Source organism: Lissotriton helveticus, chromosome 2_1, assembly GCF_964261635.1.
Source record: "Lissotriton helveticus chromosome 2_1, aLisHel1.1, whole genome shotgun sequence".
Lineage (NCBI taxonomy): Eukaryota > Metazoa > Chordata > Amphibia > Caudata > Salamandridae > Lissotriton > Lissotriton helveticus.
In genome coordinates this window covers 1,791,596,754-1,791,621,742 of record NC_136059.1, presented here as the reverse complement: position 1 = coordinate 1,791,621,742, position 24,989 = coordinate 1,791,596,754, and the positions used below count along the sequence as shown (strand labels likewise).

The window sequence follows — 24,989 nt, the reverse complement described above, 5'->3', positions numbered from 1 at the left end:
ATTTGACTTCTCTTCACCCACCCATTCAACGCTGGGTCCGACAGCAAGCTAACCTTACTTTGGAAACAGCAGTAGAGATAGCCAGTGCATATAACAGGGCACAAGACTTTCAAAAGGGAAGGGAAGAAGCTATAGGGAAAACAGGGGGACATGCACCCCATCGCCCATCCAGACCTCCATTGACCAAGAAACCCAAACCTCTGGCTCTAGTTCCCAGTTCCCCATTGCCTAGTATCCCGTTTATTCGGCCTCCTACAACAGGACCACAGTGTTTCCAATGTGGCGGGATGGGGCATATAGCTAGGTTTTGTCCACAAAAAGAGGAGCCCATGGAAATAGTAATGGCCCTTAACTACTACTGTTCTCCCCCAGAAAGGAAATTACCTCCGTATAAATGTACCGTCTCCGTAAATGGACAACCTGTTACCGCTTTAGCTGACACAGGATGTTTGCACAGTGTAGTCAGACCCCAAGACCTTGGTAATAGTATAGGTCCCATAGAGGGAATGGTAGCTATCAAATGTGTACATGGTGACACCAAACCATACCCCACTGCCAAGGTGCTCATACAACATCCTCAAGATTCAGGGACATCAATAACTGTGGGACTGATACCCCGTCTACGCGAACAAGCAATTCTAGGCAATGATTACGCCAAACTACCACAGTTGTTACAGGATTCCTCTTCGGTGGAAGACGAGTGGTTAGCATCAGCTCTGTTCTCCCAAGAGACAGACAGGGAATGGCCGTCTTCTAAACCCAGGAAAAGCCGAAGACAGAGAAGGGCTGAAAAAAGGAGAGACCCCCTTGTACTGCCCGTCACTCCAGTAGAGAACCCATGGGAGACAGACAGAAATTTCCACGCTGCGCAGTGAGAGGATCCTGTACTACAGGAAGCCTGGAACAAGGCACTTGAGGAGGAAGACCCACAACATGTAGGTCCTTATTTTTTTATTAAGAATGGCTTATTGTATAGGAAAGGTAATCCTGACCAAAAGGCACAGTTGTTAGTTCCAGAACCATTTCGAGAGAAAGTGTTGTATCTTGCTCATAGTCATCTTTTAGGAGGTCATTTTGGAGCTGACAAAACAGAGAAAACTATCTTAGAAAAATTCTACTGGCCAGGCATTTATCATCAAGTGAAAAGATATTGCAAGGAATGTCCAATTTGTCAACGGCATAGCCGTTATCACCCTCCACGGGCGCCTTTGCTACCCCTTCCTATTATCGATGAACCTTTCTGTCGAGTTGGCATGGATATAATCGGACCCTTGTTACCCTCTAGAAGCGGGTGTAGATATGTACTTGTCATAGTTGACTACGCTACCCGATTTCCCGAGGCGATACCACTCCGCCGACCGGACACAGCCAACATTGCCAAGGCTATGATCAGTGTTTTCTCTAGGATGGGTTTCCCAAAAGAGATCTTGACTGATCAAGGGACCCCCTTTGTCTCCAAAATGATGAAAGACATATGTATTCAGTTAGGAGTAAAAAAAATTCGAACGGCTGCATATCATCCCCAAACTGATGGTTTGGTTGAAAGATATAACGCCACTATTAAAGTAACCCTAAAGAAATTATTGGATCTAGAAGCCCGGAGATGAGAGGACATCCTTCCTTTGGCTCTATTCGCCATTAGATGTAAGGAACAGAAAAGTACAGGGTACTCTTCTTTTGAGTTATTGTACGGACATAAGCCTCGCACATTGCTTGATATGGCCCAGGAACAGTGGGAAACAGAACAAAATGACACAAAACCCCTTCCTGCCTATGTCTCAAACCTAAAAATGCATTTGAGGCAAATTAGAGACATTGTCAGAAATAATCTAGAAAACGCACAGACAGCCCAAAAGAAACAATACGACAAAGATGCTAAACTTAGGACTTTTCAAGTGGGAGACCTTGTGTTACTTATGATGGCATCCTCAGATCAAAAGCTATTAGGGCAGTGGCAGGGACCCTATAAAGTACTACAACAAATCACCCCGGTGACCTATAGCATAGAAATAGACAGCAACAAAAAAACATCTCAAATCTATCATGTGAATTTGCTTAAAAATGGGAAGGGCCTGTTCCAGTGTCAGTCCATAGTTTAGAACCACAGGATCCGCTGTTCTATCAGTGTATTTATCCCGAGTTGCCCTGTTCTTTGAGGGAGAATTTGGCCAAAGTGTTACAACTCCTGGACACTGTCTTTTCCACGACCCCAGGGAGAACCACTCTTATTGAACACACCATTAAAACCCCACCAGGTAAGCGGATAAGGCTAAGACCATACCGCATTCCTGAATCTCGCCGTCTGACTATAAGGGAGGAAATACAAAAGATGTTACAGATGGATATTATAGAACCATCCAAAAGCGGATGGAACTCTCCCATTGTGCTCGTACCGAAGCCTGATGGGTCAGTGAGATTTTGTATTGACTTTAGAGAAGTAAACAAAATATCTGAATTTGACACATATCCCCTTCCACGTATGGATGAAAAGGTGGAAAGAATAGGGCGAGCTAAGTATATTAGTACCCTGGATTTATATAAAGGGTACTGGCAGATACCTCTAAGAAAAGAAGACAGGGAAAAAACGGCCTTCTCAACCCCTGATGGGTTATACCAGTTTAAGATGTTACCTTTTGGCTTACATGGGGCGCCGTCAACATTTCAAAGAGCCATGAACATGATATTGAGACCTCATGATACATTCGCTGGGGCATATATCGATGACATTGTGATATATAGCGACACCTGGGAACAACATTTGTCACATCTCTGTCAAGTCATTCAAACACTAGGATCGCATGGGTTGAAAATCAATCCTGCTAAGAGTCATTTGGCTGCTCAAACGGTTAAGTATTTAGGATACCTATTGGGAGAAGGAGTCATAAGACCACAGACGTCTAAATTATCGGCCATTTCACAGATACCTTTTCCCAAAACCAAAAACTACTTAAGAGCCTTTCTGGGGCTGTTAGGGTATTATAGAAGGTTTATCCCTAGGTTTTCACAAATGGCAGCCCCCCTAACAGATCTACTTCAAAAAAACAGCAGAACAGAAGTGATATTGCAATCACCTTCTACTGAAGTAAGGCACTCTTTTGAGTCTCTAAAAAAATCCCTAACTTCTGAGTCTGTCCTGAGCAGCCCTGACTATTCCCGACCCTTCATTTTGCAAACAGACGCCTCAGATCAAGGTCTAGGTGTTGTTTTATCCCAAGACACCCCACAAGGAGAAAAGCCAATTTTGTATATCAGCCGGAAGCTCTTCCCACGAGAGAGGAATTATGCTACAATTGAGAAAGAGGCCCTCGCTATCAAGTGGGCTATAGAGACCTTGAGGTACTATCTGGAAGGAAGAGAATTCACCCTTTTCACCGATCACGCCCCGTTGGAATGGTTAGCAAGGAACAAGGGTCACAACGAGAGGGTACTGAGATGGTTTCTCTCTCTACAACCATATAGGTTCCATACTAAACACAGAAAAGGACAAGAGCAAGGGAATGCGTATTATTTGTCTAGATATCCTCAGGATACAGACCCTAGAAGAAAGACAGCAAGGGAAAGGGGATGTGAGGAGGGGACAGTGAGCGGAAGGACGCTTACCGAACCGACCTCAAAGGGGGGGCCAACATCGCAGGTGCTGCCTCCGAGACCCCGTCCATCCTCCTCTCATCTGTTTTCACAGGAGCGCGTCGACAGGCATAACCCGGAAGAACTCCCTACCCAAACCGGAACAGAAACCCAGGGACCAATATCCTCAGGATACAGACCCTAGAAGAAAGACAGCAAGGGAAAGGGGATGTGAGGAGGGGACAGTGAGCGGAAGGACGCTTACCGAACCGACCTCAAAGGGGGGGCCAACATCGCAGGTGCTGCCTCCGAGACCCCGTCCATCCTCCTCTCATCTGTTTTCACAGGAGCGCGTCGACAGGCATAACCCGGAAGAACTCCCTACCCAAACCGGAACAGAAACCCAGGGACCAATAAGAGACAGGTGGATGAGGAAAGGAGGCGCGGAAAGTATTCGGACAGAAGAACGAAGACGCCGAGGTGGTGTAGCCGAGAAAGAAGACGCGGGACCCGAGAGAGAAGACGCGGGACCCGAGAGCAGCAGGGAAGACGCGGGACCCGAGAGAGAAGACGCGGGACCCGAGAGCAGCAGGGAAGACGCGGGACCCGAGAAAGAAGACGCGGGACCCGAGAGCAGTAGAGAAGACGCGGGACCCGACCTACCAGAAGAAGGCGAGGAAAGCTGGTTCGAGGACTGGTGGTGTCCGGAGGATGCTGGGGAGCGGCCGTGACTCAGGAGAGTTACGGCGGGAGCCGGTGAGTACATACGGCTCGGGGTTGCTAAGAAAGGGAGGGGAGGGGAGAAGTGGGAGGGAGAACCAACGGGAGGAATAGCTCTTCTCGTTAAGACATATGCTGAAAGCAAGTACCGCTAAGTTGAGAATTGCGCACTTTCCTTTTCTTATATCCTAGGCACTAAAAGACCTCTTTAACCACTCCTTTTATCATCGGTTTTCTTTGGGGCTTTGAGCCTATTCTGTTGACATATGCGGGCACCAACAAACTAAATAGAACACCATGGTGTGGTGAAGGCAGACTTGACCCCAATAGCAACAGAACCATTTTCTGACGGCTCCTTTGTTTTCATTTCTCCTCCTATGAGCCTCCGGGGAAACCATCCCGGTCCAGAGGAATCAAAGAGCAAGACAACATCGTTGCCATTATCAACCCCCTCCATCTCACAGGAGTCCTCAGAAGAAGATGGCCACCCAGGACCCTCATTCCATCCACCTACCAACCCTCTTCTCATTAATAAACCACTTTTTGTTAAACCCCTGATACAGCCTCCACGCCTGTTTATCAAACCCGCACTCCCACACACCCTAGACCCCAAACTAACCTTGACAAACCACATTAAGAACTCGGCAAAAAGTGCATTCTTTAACCTCAGACTACTAAACAAAATCAAACCTTTCATTCCCAACAAGGACCTTAAACTAGCCACGCAATCTCTAGTTCTATCTAGACTGGACTATGGGAACTCAATCCTAACAGGCATCCCCAAATCGCACCTGGCCCCATTAAAAACAACACTGCATGCGGCAGCGAGAATGATCACAGGATGCAAAAAATCTGACCACATCTCCCCAGCACTCAAAGAACTCGAATGGCTCCCGGTGGAAATGCGTAGTACCTTCAGAACGGCCTGCCTAACCCACAAGGCCCTCCATACCGGAAAACCAGAATACTTGGCAAACAAGCTCAAAAAAGCTGGCCAAGCTAGAAATTTGAGAAGCTCTAACTCCCTGCTGCTCATCCTACCAAAAACCAGAAAGAAGAGAACTGCGGACTGCTCCTTCACAGGAAATGCCCCCAAAATATGGAACTCTATCCCCCCGCACATCAGAATCATACCGTCCTATGCGGATTCAAGAGCCAACTCAAATCCTTGTTCCTTATCCATTCCCTAGGTCGTGGGTAACTAGGATCAGCAATCATCCTCAGAACTATGTGTTATCTCTGTATCCTACTACCAAGACGTCCTACTGTACAAACTTTTCCTCCCAAATTGTCTTTCGTTGATCGCCTTTATTTGTTACGTTTCTTGTTGTTCACCTTTTCATTCCTTTTACTGTAAAGCGCTCAGCTACCTTCGGGTCTTGTTAGCGCTATAGAAAACTTCTAAATAAAATAAAATAATAAAATATTAATGAAGCAGTATGCTGAGAGCATTGGTGTCTTTTATTAAGATGACGGACCTATAACTTTTATTTTGTAAATCAATGCTTCCTTTCTTAATTTGTAATGCCACTCTTGTATTTATGTGATGATGGATAACATTTTATTGACTACCTTTAACACATTTATATGATGTTTGTGGGCCTATTTTTATTCTTTTTTTTAAAGCTTATATGGTCACTACGATGTATGTTTTTTAAAATGTATTTATTTGGATGTTTCTTTTATGGCGTATGGCCGAAATAAAGATTATCACACAAATGATGACATGCCCTGGGATTGTAGCGATGGATCTCACAATCAAGGATTATTGTAGCAGTGTTTAATGGAAAACGTCAAGGGAGCTTGCATGCGAAATGTCAAGCTGTAATGAAATATATTAAGTTTAATCTTGTAGTATAGTGAACTTGGGTTTATGTATTGGGGCATAAAGTATGATCAAATGACATACCAAGAGACTGAGTCAAGATATCCCACCAAAAGACTGAGCCAAGAAATCCCACAATCCGGGCTGATTCTGTCAGTCTAGTGATGAGGCTCACATCTGAATAGGCAATTTGTAAGCAAACATATCACATTAAGTCTACTGTGTGTCGCAGATGATTTCATCATATTTCATGAGGGTGAACCTACCAGGTAAGGTAAGGAGTAATAGCACTAGCTCTTATGTTTCAATGCATAAAGTGCCCAGTGTATCTCGAAAGTATCACAGCAATCTATAAAAGAAACCATGTATGAGGGACTATGTTTCTAGTTCACTTGGTGAAAAGAGAGTTCTCTTCATATGTACTCATGCAAGTGGTTGTGGGCATTGCAATAATCGCGCTCTGTGAAGTTATCAGCAATGGGGTTGCGGAGTGTAACAAGAGGTGTATATTATGATACAATATACAGATTGTCCCGGGTTAATCAATCAGGAAATGGAGATATGGTGTTTTATAAACCTCTCCAGCTCCCACAGTTGATACTACTAGAAACTGTTGAACAATATCTCCAAACAAGTATTGCTTACATCTCCAAAAACAGATGTAATCAAACGTACTCATTCTTTATGGAACTCAAACAAATCTATAAACTTTTTGTGAAAGTTAGTGATCTGCATGGTAAAAGAATTATTTAGTAGACGACATTAATGGTGAGCATATATTGTACAAATTGCAAGAAATGCAAATCTGACTCAACTGTCTGGTGCTGAAACAGGTACTAATTGAATGCGTTTGTCATCTGAGATAAAGAATCATTTAAGAAAAGTCAGTAATTTCAACAAAAACTGCGTGTGTTTTCTGCGAAGCAGAAAAAAACAAGTTGACTCACCTGTGAAGAGTATCCTTAGATGCCAATAAATGGGGCTGCATCCGAAACGTAAGGGAAAAAAAGTCAGTTACTCTCTTAAAAGGCAGGAGGGTTAAGCAAACGATGCCTGCCGAACTCACTTTTAAGTACAGAGTGTGCTGCCTGGGGCTAGTCTGCTTCGCAGCGCTCGCGTGAATGGGTAACGCGGTCTATTTGAAGGCCCAGGTTCGAAGGAATGGCAAAAGCTGCATTTCTGAGAATAATTGAGTCAGTTACGGCTATAATGAATTAAATTGGCTAGGTTTTTCAAAAGAAGTAGTATTCTATTTGCAATGTCGAAAATGTCTAAAATTATAAGATCCTTGCTGGAAGACTAGTAATGTGGAAAAGTATAATAAATAATGAACGAAGAATTGTAAAAAATACTATTATTGTGTTCTCATAGAAAGAAAAGAGGAGTGTACGTGCATGTAAGTAAGCCAAGAATGTCCCACATTTACTTATGATAAAATTAATCTTGTGATAAATAAATGAATGAATAAATAAAATAATAGGCGATGTAATTGATTAGAAGGAAAACTATCCATGTGTTGTGGTAGATAGAGGAGTGAATGGAAGTTATGTAAATAAGCCAAGAATGCCCCCATGGATGGAAAATGCTTGATTACCATATTTGGATAACTCAGAATTGAACCGAGTACTAATAACATCCCCGTTCACGACCTACGTGTGGGAATAGAAGAAGATAAGATCTTTGTATTACTTTACAGAAAACCGACTGAGAAGAACTGTCTTATTAAACTATACCAGTAGTCATCCGAGAAGTCTGAGGGACAATTTGCCCTTTGGACAGTTCCTGCAATTGATTATAGCCGTAACGGACTCCATTATTCTCTGAAACACAGCTCTTGCCGCTCCTTCAACATGCACGCAACCGCGGCGAAGAAGACGAGCCCCGACCAGAGCGCTCCATACTTATAAGTGACTTTGACAGGCATCGCTTGCTTCAGCCTCCCGACCCCACTGAGCAGCTGACTCTCTTTTTAGGTTTTGCCTGCACAGTGCTTGCGCTGTGCTTGTGAAATCTATTATATTTAATATATTAAAAGGGGCTTACATCCCGCCCCAACTTTTGATTTGTTCCTGTGCTTGCCTCTTACTTTTCCTCAGTTTCTATTGGTTGTAGCGTATTATTTCCTGTTATTCCTTCTGTGTCTCTCTATTCAGTTTCCTTTGGCCCAAGTACTGTTTTAATACGCTTGGTGGAACTTCTTTTATTAGGTTTCCCCTGCACAGTGTTTACCTTTATCTAATCTCCGCCTGGCTGCGCGCATTTTAAGCATACTTGTCTGCTGTCTTGTTTTCATGCCCACGTCAATGGTTCTGAAGCATGTCCTCGTTCCTGACATTGTGTCTCTGGCAAACCCAGCTACGTTTCTCAGCATGCCTTTGTTCCTGCCTCTATCCAACGTGCTCTTTCCATTGCCTCTCCATAACCATGCCCTCTACTCGTCTCGCTCCGGCTTGCCGGCTCTTTCTGTCATTCTGACATACCACTGCATCCGTACCAAGCATGTCACACAACTTGCCCTCTTGTTAATTGTACGCTCCACTTACCCCCACCCTCCCAGCACTAGTTGCACCTCCATTTCAAAGCCCTGCTCACCTTCTGCCGGATCTGTCCGGAGGTGGACACCTTGGGGATGAGCTTCTAAGGGACACCCGGCTCGGGCATCGGGTCACTGTCCGAGGAATCGTCAGGTGGCAGTGCTGCCATCAAGGAGCCGTGTCCGGGTTTGCGTGGCCTGGAAAGGGGCAGCGCCTGCTGGAGTGCTGGAACTATTACAGCCTAGTGATCCGAGGCCAGATTGCAACATTGCGCCCTCTGCTGGGTGACTGGCGCTATTGCAGACTGAGATTCAAAGATTCCAAGATGGGGAAGTTGTGGCCTTGGGTGAGGAACATGGCTTATTTAGATATGGAGATGGCAGTGAAACTGCTGAATTGCACAGCAGTAGGACAAAGGCAGTTTCTCGCAGAGAATTGGGCTTGACCTGCACACGAGCTTCACCTCCACCTTTTACAAAATGTAAAAATATCTCTGTACTCTCTCGTCCGTGATCAGACCCTAATCAAAATAAAAACAGCCTGTATATGGCATCCAGTTCATATTTGGTGTTATGAGCTAACTTAATTTCACAGCTTGTTTTTATTCCGAGCCCTCGCCTTCACTCCCCAACTTCCCCTCCCCAATCTCCAGTATTTTTAAAACCCATCTGCTTGCCATCCATTTAAAACCCACTCCCCGCACCTCCCACTCTACTTAAACAACCCTCCCTCTTACTTTAGATTCGACACCCCTTTAGCTCCCACCCCCTTTCCTGTTGGAGGAACACGAGAGCCATGTGAAGCTTTTTCCATATCTGGTGCTCTCCGAGTGCACTTTACGTAGTTATTCTTCTAGCGCAGACAAGTGCCCTGAAAATAACATGTACATTCCACAGAATTCATACATTTAAACTCCTGTCAAATGTCAGAATGGTGGTCTTGTGTCTATCAGCAACAACATCTCTTTGTATATTCTGTGGCCTGCACACCTGTGTTTTTTCCCCTTCGTTTTAGAATCGAAGTTATCAGTGCCTCTGCTTTCTTAGCTTTGTTGCGAACTTTTCTGATCTGCAACAAGACAGACTGCTTTGTGGTATTTTGTTAGATGCACGAAGGAGGCGCCTCCTTTTTTTGTTTTTCTTTTGTTAAGTTTCTAGTAGTATTCTGGTGTAGTGCACCCTTCCTTTCACTGGAGTTTTACTGATGGGGACTTTTATGTACAGTGCCTTGCCTGGCGGAAATGGAAACGCATCCCCTTGAGGCCTCTAGTGCCTTGACAGCTTCTCAATGAGGAAGATCACAGCATACAAAATGTTACTATGAGTACCACCTATAACTGACACACTGTAATCTTTTCTGTAGACAGGGAATGTAGGCAACTGGGTAGACTAAACGTTATTAACACTGTTATTTGGCATTTGCTTCTTATTTATTTCTTACCTATTGAACATTTTATATAGAGCAGACTATGTCAGAGCTAGGGCCGGCGCTAGGCATGTGTAGCGTGGGCAGCTGCCCAGGGCCTCGCACTCAGCCCACCAGCATGGGGCCAAGCACTGGTAGTGTGTCCTGTTGTTTCCCTGGCGAGCCATGCATTTAAGGTCCTTCAGAGGGCCCCCCCTCCCCAGGCCTCTCAGGGATGGTGTCTTGAGGAATAGGGGAGGGAGACGCTCCCTTCAATTGCAAGGAGACCCATTCAAAGACACCATGGGAGGCCCATTGTCCAGCATTTTGGCAACCCCATAGTTTTAACTTTTAGCCCACAAGCAATTCTCACACCTGTCGGACTGAAGGTGTGAGAAATGCTTGTGGTATGAAAGTTAAAACTGTGGGGGGGGCAAAGTGCTGGACAATGGGCCTCCCACAGTGTCTGTGAATGGTCTCCTTGAAAGGGGCCACTTATCTACATTAGAGGGGCCTCGCACATTCCATTTTAGCCCAGGGCCTCGCAAATCCTAGAACCGGCCCTGGTCAGAGCATTTTTCATTTGGCACACTCCTGCTTTCCTTCACTTCTAAACCTCCCTTCCCCCTCCCGCTTACCTTTTATTTCTAACCCACCCCTTGTTTCTCACACACCCCTGTCCCGCTATCACTTGTTTTCCCACCCTCCTCCCTCATGTCCCAATGCTTCCCCTGTGCTGTTTCTTTTACATGTTGCACTGCAACACAGTTTGTTGGTCGACAAGGCTTAAGGTAAATAGAAAAAATGCTGTGATGGGGTCGGTGCTTGCTGCATCATATCGCTTTTATTTTTATTGTTTTCTTTAAGCCATGTTGGACAGCAACTTGCATTAAACTTCTTGACAAAGCCCATAGATTTTACATAGGCTAAACCTACTGGCTTTTCTTTTTTTTTTTTATAACTTTTTATTATTATAACACAAGAGGAAAAATATACATAGACATATCGGGTGGCAAGAAACGAACTACATCAGGACTGTGGACGGGCAAATTGAGGGACGAAATAATGTACAGCCATAAGCCACAGAAATTCAAATGGAGCGTGAACCAAAAGCAAGCAATTGGATAGCAATGACAGCAATCTCCTCCCAACAACACCCGCCCACCAGAAGTACAGGATATATGGATCAACATGGGACACCCGAATACGCTTTAGATAAGAATCAGGAGAATACGCCACAGCTCTTGTGAAGAAAGGAAAGGGGAAATAGAATGGTCATAGAAAATAACAAAGAAAAAATAACCCCCCCCCACCCTACACCCCTGCCGATGGCTACGACCCAACCCCACTAGCAGCGTGCCTGTCGCCCCCTAAACTACACCCCAAGGAAGGGAAAAAAGATGGAGGAGGAGAATGTAACAAATCAATACGAGCTCCCTGACTTCCATCCCCCGGCAAGGGCACACACCCCGAACCGGAACGGTAAGCAAGTTATAGCAAATCAAGAGACATTTCGTAGGGGAGTAGTAAGCAAAAAAGGGGACATCCCGCCCGACTCCCGGCCCCACAGAAGCATCAAACCCGTCCCGCATACAGCCGACAAAGAAATCAAACACTCAGAACCACGTCTGGCTCTCGCTCCCATAGATATAACCCAACAAAGACAACAAAAAAAAAAAAAACATTGCTTCAATGTCCAATGAAGTTCAGCTCAAAACCCTCACGTTCCACCACGAAAACCCCCTCAAGTGCTAATGAGTTGTCGCGATTTGCCACACGGATCAAGCTTGGGAATAAGAAACAATTAACATATAATAATGCAAGTCATACAATGCCACATGACGCTAGTCGTATATTATTATAAGCGTGTCCCACATTGTCCCCGGCCAAACAAACACCAGAAAGCACCAAGCATCCTCAGCCCTGGCCCGCACGATCAATTGAAGATGAGAAGATACCAACATTCGACGTCAAACAATGTCTCGCTTTTCCCCCCTAGTCCCAGCACTGTGAGCTTTAGCAAGTCCGAAAGCAGCCTCAACCTTGCCCCCTGCGATCAAGATGGTCGATGGAGTTAAGCAGTCCAGCCGCTATCAAGGACGGCAGAGGCGCCCGGTATGGCCAATACAGAATGGGGAGACGTCCACCAGAGTCCACCCAGACCACCTCTGCGCGTCCGAGAACAATACAAAAAGGACCAAGGTAGTGCAGAAGACCTCCGGAAGCAGCAGGCCTGAGCGATAGCACCAGCTCCAAAAAGGAATAAAGAGCCACGCCATCAGAACACAAAGGAGTTGCCAAACATGGCGTCCGGGGACGACATCCCAACCACTGCACGAAACCACGAACACCAGCCCTCCTCCGGGCTACCGCGGTCAGTACATCGGCTGCCCCTGAACCATGATCCTCCACCGCTTCCGCAGGCACCTGGGTAAGCAGATCACTGTGGTCTGGTGCTGGGTGTGGCGCAGTATCCAGCACCGAAGGACAACCACGGCCAACTGGAGTAATGGCAGCAAGCCGGCTCCCCAGATCCCGGGCATTGTCCTGCAAGGCAGCTCGTACAGTTTCTAGAGCACTCAGAACATCGCGGAGCCCCAGGGGTGCCTCAGGAAGAGAGGACGCAGCAGTTCTCTTTATCCAGGGCTCACGGACGTGTATCAGCTCCGGAATCCGGTTGCCACCTTCACTCGTTAGCAGCAGACCACCCCGTCGATAATCTGCAGAGTACAGCTGAGCCAGAGGCGTAGGGGCAATGGACTGCATTGCGGTACCACACACAGGGCTGATAAGAAATCAGCAATTATCCGGACTCTCGGCCGTGGTCTAGGGTCTCCACTTTCAAGCGCTGTATGTGCGGTGTATAAAATGGCGTCCACTACAGAGCAGGGGTAGACGAGGGAGCTGTACAGGTCGCTTCCAAGCCGGGAAACAATACACTGTACGTCTCGTAGTTACAATGCGTCCAGGCGGGCAAGATCGCGGGGCGGGATGAATCGCTGCAGCGGGAGGCACAGCGCGACAGTCTCTCACCGGCCGATCGACTCTGCCTCATCTGCGACGTCCGCTGTTGTTCGTGGTCGGGTCCGGCCGCGCCGCACAGACAAAGATCCGGACCTTACGCTGCGCAGGGCCGGGGAGGAAGCGAGGGTGTATCACCGCCGCTACCGCCTGGAACGAGCCGGGAAACACACCATTATACTCAGGATCGGTTCCCCGTTTCAAAGCTGGGCTCAAGCTGGGCTCAGTGGCAGGATAAATTGCAGGATCGTGGAGGAAAGCGCGAAGGTCGGCGGAGCCGAGAGTCTAGGCGGCCATCATAGTTGCAGGCGAAGCTCCTCCCCCCCCCCTACTGGCTTTTCTAATGCTTGTTCGCCCTTACTTTTTGGATGCAGTCCCAGCATGTACAGAAACCTTTCACGAGTGAGTCAGCGTGGTTTTTTCAGCTCTGCAGAAAACACTAGCTCGTTTTTATTGAAATTCCTGACTTTTCTTAAATGATTCTTAATCACAGATGACAAACACATTCAATTAGTACCTGTTTCTGCATCAGATGGGTGAGACTTATTGTACAATATATGCTCACCATTGATTTAGCTTACTATACAATTATTTTACAATGCTGATCATTAACTTTCACAATAAGTTTTTAGATTTGTTTGAGTTCCATAATGGGTGAGTCAGTTTGACTACATCTGTTTTTAAAGTTGTAAGCAATACTTGTTTGGAGATATTGTTCAACAGTTTCCAGTAGTATCAACTTAGTTGGAGCTGGAGATGTTTATAAGACATTATCCCCCAGATGCATCAATCCCATATTCTGCGAATTTTAAATTGCGAAAAATACCGATTTGCAATTTAGAATTCGCAGAATGGGATGCATCAAGAAAAGCGAGTACAAAAAGCGAATCGCAATCGGCTGCAATTGCCGATAGCGACTTCCGCTAAATCGCAGAAAAATCGTAGAATCGGCCGTTGACCATGTAGAAATTGCGAACTCGCAATTACCGAAATCGCAAATTGCGATCTCGCTAAATGCGAGATCGCAAAAACGGGAAGTCGCATATCGAGCCCAATGATGACATCACAACCAGGAAGTAGGCTGTTCCCTCCCTCATTCTGATCACTGAGCCTGAAAGTGGAAGCAGCACTGGCCAGAGCTCCACTACAGAACTGGAGTACCTCATTGAGGGAGTCTCTAAGGACCATGCTCGCCTTTTTGGAAAGGACTCCCGGAGGGTGCCTGAGGCGGACAAGCGCCGCATCTGGCTGCGCATCAGCGCAAAGGTCAACTCAGTCGGGGTGACCCAGCGCTTCATCGACAAATTAAAAAAAAGAGGTGTTACGACCTCAGAGGGCTTGCCAAAGAGCGTATCGCTGAGAGGGTGGGGGAGCGACTTGCCACCGGAGGAGGAGAGCCCACTGTTGCACCCAACACTCCACTAGAAGACCTTGTGGAGGACAGCGTAAATCCTGCAGCTTGCGTGGGGGTTTCCCAGCTGGACTCCTCCCGACCTACCCAACAATCCCAAGGTAAGTGCCATGCGACTGCGACCCCGTCCCCTAACAATGCCCATGACTCTAGAGCTAGCAATTTGATAACCCCAGTAATGCAGGCCATGCACACCTGAAATGCCCTATTGCATTGTGGGACTTGTAGTGTGACCAAAATTCCCGGATAGCCCCACACAGCCAGACCTGTCAATTGAAAGTAATTTCCAAAGCCAGTCAGGGAATGCAAGCCTGTATGCATGTAGCAACGTCTCATGTGCAACATACATATCATTAATCATGCACCCATTTACATCACAGGTGCGTCTGAACAACCCAGCACCGACAGTGAGGGCCTACACATAGATGAGAACCCTGAGGACACCGAGGGTGAGGGCCATCCTGCACCACGACCCGGACCATCTCAGCCAACAGCAGCAGTACCACCACCTCCCCATGTGGACAGGGCCACCCCTGCAGCCACAGGTGCCCAGCAACCACCCCAAGTGACACCCATGGCAGCGGTACAGGCTACACCACCAGCAGCCAGGAGGCAGACAAGGCGCACAGCCACAGTGCGAACCCAGTCCAGCGGACTGACGCGCCAGCAGCGTGACGCCTCAACACGCACTGGCAGGGGGGTACATGTACGGGATCCTGGCCTGGCCGTAGAACGCTGCATGCTCACAGTACACCAGAAGCAGGCGCGTCACTTGGCAGCCATCCACCTGCAGCTGAATAAGCGACGCGAAATGTGGGCCAGCTCACAGAATGCATGCAGGGCATGGCCGCAGCTGTTCGTGAGAACTGCCAGATCCTGGTATCCCAGCAGGATATCACCCGCCGCCACCACCGCCAGCTGCTGACCCGCCTGTCAGCCTACACCAGGTCCAATCACATCATTGGAAATGCCACCTCCCAACTTTCGCGCCGCTCCCTTGCGATGCAGGTGCAGATGGTCCAATGTTGCCAGGACGTCGCCAGGGCCCTTAAACAGGTGACTACAACTGTGCAGAGTCTGCAGGCGACTGGGCATGGTCAAGCAGGTGGGGGGGATGATGCCAGCGAGGGCACTTTCAGTCACAGCAGCATGTCCTTGCTGCAGGTAACAGAACGCCGCCGCAGCAGCAGGCCCACTGCAGCATCACGGGCCAACAGTGTTGTGGAGGACACGGAGAGGCGACTGGGTGCGTCCGTCCGGAGGCGCCAGTGACACATTGAACTCTGCCTGCAGGGCCATGCTGATTGCACAAACAAGCCCTCTACCCCTTCATGGGGCTGTATGACGGAATACAGTTCACATGTCATATTAAGGAAAATTAAGTACACATTATTGTGACTGAACAATAAGAATTTATGGTCACACGTTAATCCCACTCATGTCATTATTACATTAGTGATGCATGAGTGCAGTGTTGTGTGAGGGGAATGGGTGCACCAGAAACAGTTCATTGTGATTTGGTTGCGGCGCCTGTGTCCTTCAGCAGGATTCTCCCCGCGTGCATGATGCACATGTGCAGGTTGGCGATTGTCCCCTTCCGACTCACTGCCAGAGATATCCACAGATATCCTCCGCTTGTTAGCAATGTTGTGGAGTATTGCACACACGGCCACGATGCGGCAGCGGACCTCAGGCTGGTATTTGAGGGCCCCACCAGTCTTGTGTAGAATGCGGAATCGTCTCTTTATTAGCCCAAATGTCCGCTCAATGCAATTTCGAGTGCGAATGTGTGCTGCATTGTAACGCCGTTGCTGTGGTGTGGCAGGGTTGAGGTATGGGGTGAGGAGGTACTCACGGAGGTCATATGCGCTGTCACCTGAATGAAAGGAGCAGAGGGTGAGTGCCTGTCATGCGCAGCTACATGGTCTCGATGTACTGTTTGTTGGCATGTGTACTTACCTAGAAGGTGTCCTTCGCCATAGTCTCCCCTGGCCAGTCGTGTGTGCATGCCGTTGTGCCGGAATATGAAAGAGTCATGCGTGCTCCCTGGGTATTGTGCCACTATGTCGGTGATGATTGTCTTAGCGTCGCACACCATCTGGATGTTCAGTGAGTAGTAGGACTTGTGGTTCCGGTACATGTATTCAGTCTCTGCGGGTGGGCAGATGTGGATGTGGGTACAGTCAATGCATCCAATTACATGGGGAAATTGCGCTATGTTGTAAAATTGTAGCTTGGTTTGATTCAAGTCCTGTTGGGTGGTTGGATATTTGATGTAATGGTGTAGCCGGGTCAGCATGGCCTCCAGGAAACTCCTTAGGCAGCGGGACATGGTGCTCTGGGAGATCCCCCCTGCAACGGCTACTATCCCCTGGAAGCTTCCGGAGGCCAGGAGGTGCAGGCTACACAAGACCTGGACATGGGTGGGCACGGCATTGATGAGCTTTGTAATTATTGCCCCATTCAGCCGGTACTTTGAGTAGATTTCCTCCTCAGTTTGTCCCAGTAGTGTGATCCGCTGGCAGAAAATTCGCTCCTGGATCCGGCGTCAGTTCCTTGCTGCAGCCTGGAGCCTTTGCCGCCTTACCACTATGTAGAGTCCTGGCATTGTGAATGTCCTCATGCTCCTACTGTGTCTCCTTAAGTGTGTTTGAACTGCCCCGCACCTGTGGCTAGTTAGGATTTTTTTCTTGGAATTTTTTTTTAACTTCATGGTTACCACCTGGTTTGGCTTCTCCTTAATTTGCGCCTCGCAAAAATCGCTTTTTGGGTTTTTCGCAATATGCGAATTTCCATGCATTGGGTTTGCGAATAATTTGCGATTTCGCAAAGAAAATCGCAGAATCTTTGAGAACTCGCTATTTCCGATTTGCAAAGGGGGTTCCACCTTGATTCTGCGATTTTCTTTGCGAAGTCGCAAATTATGTTTTGCGAATTCGCAATTTGGTCATGTTTTGTTTCATGAATTGCGATTAATGGAATTGCGATCGCAATAGCTATTTCCCAGCTATTGCGATCGCAATTTGGGTTGATGAATCTGGCTGTATATCTCCATTCCCTGTTTGATTAACCCAGGATAATGTGTATATCATAATATGCACCTCTTCTTATACTCAGCATCCCCAGTTGAGGTAATTGCTGATAACTTCACGAAGTGCACGTAATGCAATACCCACAACCACTTGCATGAGTACATATGAAGAGAGCTCTTTATTTCTCCAAGTGAGTTAGAAATTTTTTTTTTTTTTTTTTTTTTTTTTTTTTTAGCGATTTGTATAGCGTCTGGTGACCCAAGGGCATCCCCGCGCTGTAATGAGATTGTTTATCCTGAAGGAGAGGGAGGGAGGAGGAACAATTATTTCGGGAATAGGTGCGTTTTCAGTTTTTTGCGGAAGGTCAGGTAGCTGGCTTCCAGTCTGAGGGTGCGTGGGAGGGAATTCCATCTCACGGCCGATTGCACCGAGAATCGTCGACATCCGGTGCGGGTCTTTTTGAATTTGGGGACGTTGGCCAGGTGCTCACTGTCTGAACGGAGGGATCTGGATGCTTTGTAGGGGGTGACCAGGCTGCTGAGGATAGTAGGGCCAGATCCGTTGATAAGTTTGTGTGTTGTACACATGGCTTTGAAGTCCACCCTTTGGCGAACAGGGAGCCAGTGCAAGGCCTTGAGGGCTGGTTTTGCTGACACTTTCGAAGGAAGGTTCGTGAGCAGACGGACTGCAGCGTTCTGTGTCCGCTGTAGTCTAGTCAGGGTGGCCTCTGGAGCACCCAGGTAGACCATATTGCTGTAGTCAAGACGGGACAATACTAGCCCCTGGATAAGAAGTTTCCTAGAGGCAGGTGGTAGTAATGGGAGGATCTTACGGGTGGTGCGCATGAGCCCAAAACAGGTGCCAGCAGTTTTGGCCGCTTGCGTCTTCATGGTGAGCTCCGGTTCGAGCCATACTCCAAGGGTTTTGATTTCACGCTTCGGGGAGGGGATTTCTCCGAATACGTCGGGCCAGACTGTTGGGGGGATAGTTGCCCATTGTTTTCCCAGGAGCATCACTTCGGTCTTAGACCCATTTAATTTTAGTGATGAATCACTCATCCAGCTGTGTATTTGGGTAAGGCAGTTCGCCAGTTTCTCCGGGTGGTCGACTAGTTGGGATAGAGAGACGACCAGTTGAGTGTCATCAGCGTAGCAGTCCCTCATATATCGTTTCTTTTATAGATTGCTGTGATACTTTTCCAGATACACTGGGCACTTTATTAATTGAAACATATGAGTTAGTGCCGCTACTCCTTACCCTACCTGGTAGGTTACCATGATTTATGACACACAGTAGCCTTAATGTGATATGTTTGCTTACAGCAGAGGTATTCGGGTGCGAGCCTCATCACTAGATTGACAGAATTAACCCTGATCGTGGGATTTTTTGACTTAGTCCCCCTGTATGCCATTTGATCATACTTTATAACTAGGGCTCCCGGTTTTACGGTGTTTATTTTTTTAACATTTCCGTCTGTATTTATCCATATTTATTTTTGGGTCATTTTATCTGCATTTATCGATATTTATTTTGTGTTTTGCGTATAAATGAAGTTGTAAAAGTGTACATTTCCATATGTATTTAATTGATAGAGGATACTTTGATGTTGGTCGTGTTTTAGCTATTTAAGTTGCCAAATATTACATAACAATACATCCTGTGGTATATGCTCGCATTATTCCACAAATGTATATTGACATATGCAGTTATTTAAAAATGTTATCCTGTTTCTTAATTTTCTCGGCTGTTAGGCTATAATTTATGAAGGACAGCATGGAGAGTCATTTAAAAGCAGCCTCATTTTCTGTATTTATCCACTTTAAAAAATAAATGCAGACAGAAAACACATTGTTTTCTGTCTGTATTTATGTGTAAAAATCCGTAAAAACGGAAAACAGGGAGCCTTATTTATAACCCAGTACATATACACAAGTTCACTATATTACAAGCCTGAACTAGCTATATTTCTGTACAGCTTGACATTTCACATGCAAGCTCCCTTGAGGTTTTCCATGAAAAATTGATAAGATCATCCTTGATTGTGAGATCCATTGCTACAGCCCATGTTATGTTATTAGATTGCATTCCACAATCCTTAAGTTGAATAACAACACATCTAATCGTACCATCTGATTGATACATGATTCTTTTGTTCTTAGGTGTCTCCTCTTTATATTTACCATCCGGATGATGACCCTTCTCTAAATAATTGTGTTTGGGGGTTGAAACGTCGACAGACAAATACTACAGTGGACTGTTTTCAAATTTATTAAGGATCTGAACACTCCCAATGGGAGTTTTTCGCTTTTGATCTAAAATGTCCTTATCAGTCACATGTAAATACTTGCACAACGTATAGCACTTGCGAACAAATGGTTCACTTTATCACTTTCACTGTGCCATCTCACTCTTAGAAGCAGCTTCACCTGAAAATTGATGAATAAAATAGAATTCTTGTTTGTAACAAGGCAATCTCATTGTGGATGAACAATAAAATTGTATATCGCATTCTAAACCTTACTAGTGGGTGTTTTTTGTAAGCTGGAAATTAAAGGCTACACTTTTCCCATGGGGACCACTTGTGTTTATGTTTAAAGAGGGAGCACAAACGCTTTACTGCCGTTTATCAAGGGTAAAATGCATAGAGTCTCATATCCAGCAAGACAGACATGGCAAAGAAATTTGGATGAAATCACACCAAAACGTAACTCCCTACTCTCAGCATCTTTCAGAATAATCAAAAAGAACTGTCCCATGTCACATGTTATCTGTTGCACTGCATTATCCCTAGGACCCTCCAAAATAGAAATTTCCTCCTGAGGAGGAAAAACGTACTTTACAAGTTGGCAATGAGCTACGTCTGATTGTTCCCTTGCTTTTCTTCTGAAGATTGCATAATGGTGGGCACTGTAAATAGACACACCACCACCAACAGTGCTCCTTTTCACTTTAGTTATGTTGGTCACCTCACTGATCCTGAAGGCTGTGTAAACAATCAGTGGTGTTGAAGTGTGTTCGCCTGCAGCTCTCAGTCGCCTGGGAACAGTAGTACAAAAGCATGGCAACAATCGTATTCTGATTGCCACCAACAGTTGAGTTACCTTCAACGTAGCCCCAGGACTCCATCACAGACTTCCTTCCCAATTTTATGGAACTCGGTTCCTCCAAGAGGAAATTATGTTTCCAGGCACCAGAAAAAAGGATTCATGGCTAAAGGGATGCATGACAAGGAGAGAAAATCAGTGGAACCCACTTCCCTCATAGCAATCTCTAGGAAATTTGGCTTGGGGGATGTGAGATTCAGAGAGGATTGTTGTGGTGTGCACCCAGTGGCAGAGACTTGTAGCTTACCTTTCTTTAATTGATCAATTGGCGTTGTGAGTGACAGTAAGTCTACTGGGTTTAGGTCTCTGATGTGCTGTTTTCCTGTCCACTGGGCAAGCTGTTGCTTGCCAGACTGTCCCAAGATGGATTTGGTGTGGCAAACACCTAACACGAGAGACTTCCTCTGCCGCTGCACCCGATTCATGGTGTGACTAGTGAGAATTGTTCCAGAAATCAGCTTGGCTCTCTCTAGGTGCCAGCTCCCTTCTGTAGGGCATGCCAACGAGCGCCAGAACTTCCCACAGGGGTACTTAGCATCATGTATAGCACCAGCTCTCCGAATTTGATTCTGAACTGAGTCACTCTCAGACTGCTGCAGTCCGAGTCTGTTGGTAAAGAATGGTCTTCCATGCTGTTTGCTGTGTGATATTTTGTCTCGTGGTGGATTAGCTGTGGAGGCACTTGGGTAGAAGCCAAGCCAGAAAAGGCATAGACTGGCTTGATGGCTCTTTAAAAGGGTGGAGGAGCCACTAGTTCCTTGTTAGCAAAAAGTAAATGGTCGGTTCAGGCTGTGACTAGATTGAACACAAGTTGCAGGGACATTGTTAGCCAGGTGAGGCTATGAAGAGTGGAAGGAGGAATTTACTCTTTTGGCAGTCACAAAGCTTATATACAATAAAAAACTAAACAGCTTTGAAATACTTGAGATGCTAAGTCACTGTCCTGTAAAATTCAGTTTTAGTAATCACAAAGATGGCTGTCACCATTAAAGTAGTACTACAAGGCAAGGCCGTCTGTGTGGGAAGGTTGTGTTTGTATGATAAATCCTAGGTGTGACTTGAATAGATCTTTAGAAAGCAGATTCTGGTCCCAGCTCAAGCTATTGCCAGTTCTAATTCATTGAGATCATGGGAACCACAAACATAATATTAAGCAGAATACTTTTTGTTTCAGTCGATGAATCATCATATTTTTAAGGTCTGACCTTTAAGACAGCTTTAACTGTCTCATTAGACTTTTGCTTTTCCAAATAATCCATAAATAATCTAGATAAATTAAGGGGCTTTAATCAGCATGTTTCATCTGTTGGCCTGTTAAATTGCAATTTACAATTTGCTTCTGCCGCCATTGCATACACCTTGAAGCATTCGGTAAACCCACCTTACCTATTTTGCACAAAGCCTGTGGATATTGTTCACATCAGTCTAAATGTTTCAATTCTCTTCGATTATGAAGCTGGTTCATAGTGAATTTACGGTATTTTTTTTTAATATTAGCTTTAAATATGGTCTCATGCACTTCGGGTTTCTAGTTAGATGATTTTTTTATTTTCTGACTCGTTTTTAGGTCTCTGCTCTATACGGCGCTCATGCACTGTCTTGAAAGAGACATGCTGTATCGAATTCATGGGTTTACAGCCCACCTATAGGCTTCCCATCTGCCGGCACCATCTGCACTCCATTTGTCCCTCTCCCCATTTGTCTTGGGCATGCATATGTCATGCCTCTTCGGTGTTTAGCCCTCTCCTAGAGCACCGACCAAGTACTGTTAAACTTACGCTGGGGCCAGTTTTATCTATTGTTTCGGGACTATTTCTTTATTTTTTTTAATGGGTGATCAGTCTCACCACTTGTTAGGAGAGCTGGTGTTTTAATTAATGACCAGTGCCATTTTTTTTATTATTTTAAATCCTGTGCTCTATGTGTTTGGTCAACCTCATCTAAACACCTCCTGTAATGACTGCCATTATAACAGCTCTTTGTAAATCTTTATATCCTGATTTGCGTAGACCAAAAGTTAGAGCTTGAAAAGGCTTTCTTGGAACCTAAACATTTATTTTGAATGCTAATGCTCAAAGCAGTGATGTCGACATTGCGCATTTACTTTACAACAGTCTTACTAATAGTGTATGAACCATTTTTTGAAATAATTTTATATTTGGTAAGACACTGCTGCTTCTGTAATTTCACTTTATTAAACATACCCGTTTCTTCTGAAAGAATGCTGCTGTAAACGTGAAAGTATTTCTTCTATGTCTATATTTAAGTACCCTAGCGTTTCCGGGGTCATATCTCTTGCAGTTGCGTCGGGTTTGGTAGTTTGCCACAGCTAGTGCGGACTGGTGCAGTGCCATGGGGGCTGTGAACAGGGGCCAAGGCGGAGGAGAACCATATCTGCGCTGCAGCCACTGACCAGCTGAGTGTGGCGCTCAGTGTCAGGCCGCCCAGAGGCTGCCGAGGCAGTGACCGTAGCCTCAGAGGCAGACAAATCCGGCATTGGATCCGTGCAATGGACAAGCGCAAAGCCCCCAGTATGGGCATCCTATTTACCAAGATATGGAGGCTCTTCAACAACCAGGGCGAGTGGGCTGCAGCCACTGTTCTAGGTTGCACACAGCTTCATCTGTAGAGGGAGTGAGAGAGAGGTAGAATTGGAATCAGCAGTGCCTCTGTCGCTGGATCCTGCAGGGCCAGGCCCGTGGTCCTCCTGTCCCTGCTTCCAGGGTGCTGATCTTACGTATTGTAATGGTGTGCTGTGCACTGCAGACAAGTTAACACAGCACATGTGTCTCTCAGTATGTTTACATATAAACATCATATCCAAGCTGGTTACTTGCAAGAGCGCCACAAAGTTATTCCAGATTTAACTCATTGATTTGTGTTCATAATTAAATGTCAGCAAAGCTTAATGTAATGCTTTTGACTTAATTTCAGAGCTTGCGATGGAGTGAACATTATGTGACAAACTTTGCAAATGTTTAAGGGTTCCGTTAAAATAGTATCCCAAAGTCATCCTTGCACACGTAGACGGCTCATAGACACTATGACTGGGATTTCACTGCCTCTTGCAGCGCATCCCAATGCTAAATGACATGCCATTGACAAAGCCCATAGCTCTTGCGTTGCCGAGATTGGCTTTTGCAATGCTTGTTCATATTAGTGTTAGAAAGAGTTTAAGTGACATTGTAATAATGTGGCTACCTGTGATAAGTAACATTGCAGCTGCCTGCAATTTGATTTATTATTGTCTCCTCCATAACTAATAATGAAATGCAAATCACAACTGAATGGTTTATTATTTATACACAATTGTTACTAATACAGCTACTCCAGTAAATGTTTTAAATGTAACATTTATATTGCAATCATAATGAGGCCGCTTATAGGTGGCAGCATGCTTTCTTTTTTTAAACTTTTATTTCTGTGGCATAAGTGTGCAATAAAAAATTACCATTGCACCAGATTTCCAATGGCAGGCCCATTTGCTTTGCCAGTAGCGGCTCTCTGTGTAATCTGCAATAGATGATCAGGCCATAGAAATGAAGGGATTGTAGCATTCAGTATGTTTTTGTTCATATCTGCGTACAGATGTTCTACCATGATCGTTCCTCAGTCCAGACAAAGTTGCAGGAAGTTTGGGCCGATGAGTCATTAAGGTAGAACATCTGCAACAGATGTCGGTCACACTGCACTTCTCATGTGATTTGTTGTTTTTCAGAACATGTGCATCTCCGAACTGTCTTTCCCCAGTGAGACAACGGTGGAAAATGCCAGCCTTCACAAAAGGCAAATCCTTATCCCGACTTCATTTCAGTCTCCTTCCCACTACAAGCAAGTCTTCACGGCCGTTTTAACAGGTATACACTGTGCCTACCAAATGTTTTCAAAAGTAGGTGGGGAGGCGTTGGTGGAAGCCGTGTGAAGAAAATGTAAGCCAGTTTCGAGTGTGATCTCTACTTTCAAGTGGTCATTTTGCCTCAAGATGATTTAACTGTGATATTGTCAAATGTTATATTTGGGTAAGTGGTAATTCACAAAATTGGATTTGATGACAAAATCCAAGTTTGCGGCATAATTTAATCCATGCAACAAAAATGTAATGTCACAGCGTGCTACAAAATATTCATTAAATATGAATAAATCTCAGAACCATTTCCAAAATGGCAAGTAATGTATATTAATCAAGATGTTTCTTATTAACGCCGGCCCCAGGATAGGGCGCTCTGAACACCTGCACTTTTTCCAGTGTACAAAGGCTATATCCCCTCGTAAAAGTACAGGATTTTAGCCTTGTTGCGACTGTTGCAAACAGATGTCTGTGACAGAGCTCCATGACTTCTGCCTGGTGTTTGGGTTCAACACACAACTTCA

The 24,989-nt window shown here is 45.7% G+C and overlaps 1 protein-coding gene across 2 annotated transcripts in view; it reads left to right on the top strand.

The window, feature by feature from the left end:
- Positions 1–24,989, top strand: part of ZGRF1 (zinc finger GRF-type containing 1) — an 829,426-nt gene that overhangs the window by 467,037 nt on the left and 337,400 nt on the right. For both annotated transcript variants that reach the window (XM_078676730.1, XM_078676729.1), the window contains exon 15: positions 24,337–24,475. In XM_078676730.1, coding sequence (XP_078532856.1) covers positions 24,337–24,475 — 139 coding nt within the window. The remainder of the gene's footprint in view (positions 1–24,336; positions 24,476–24,989) is intronic.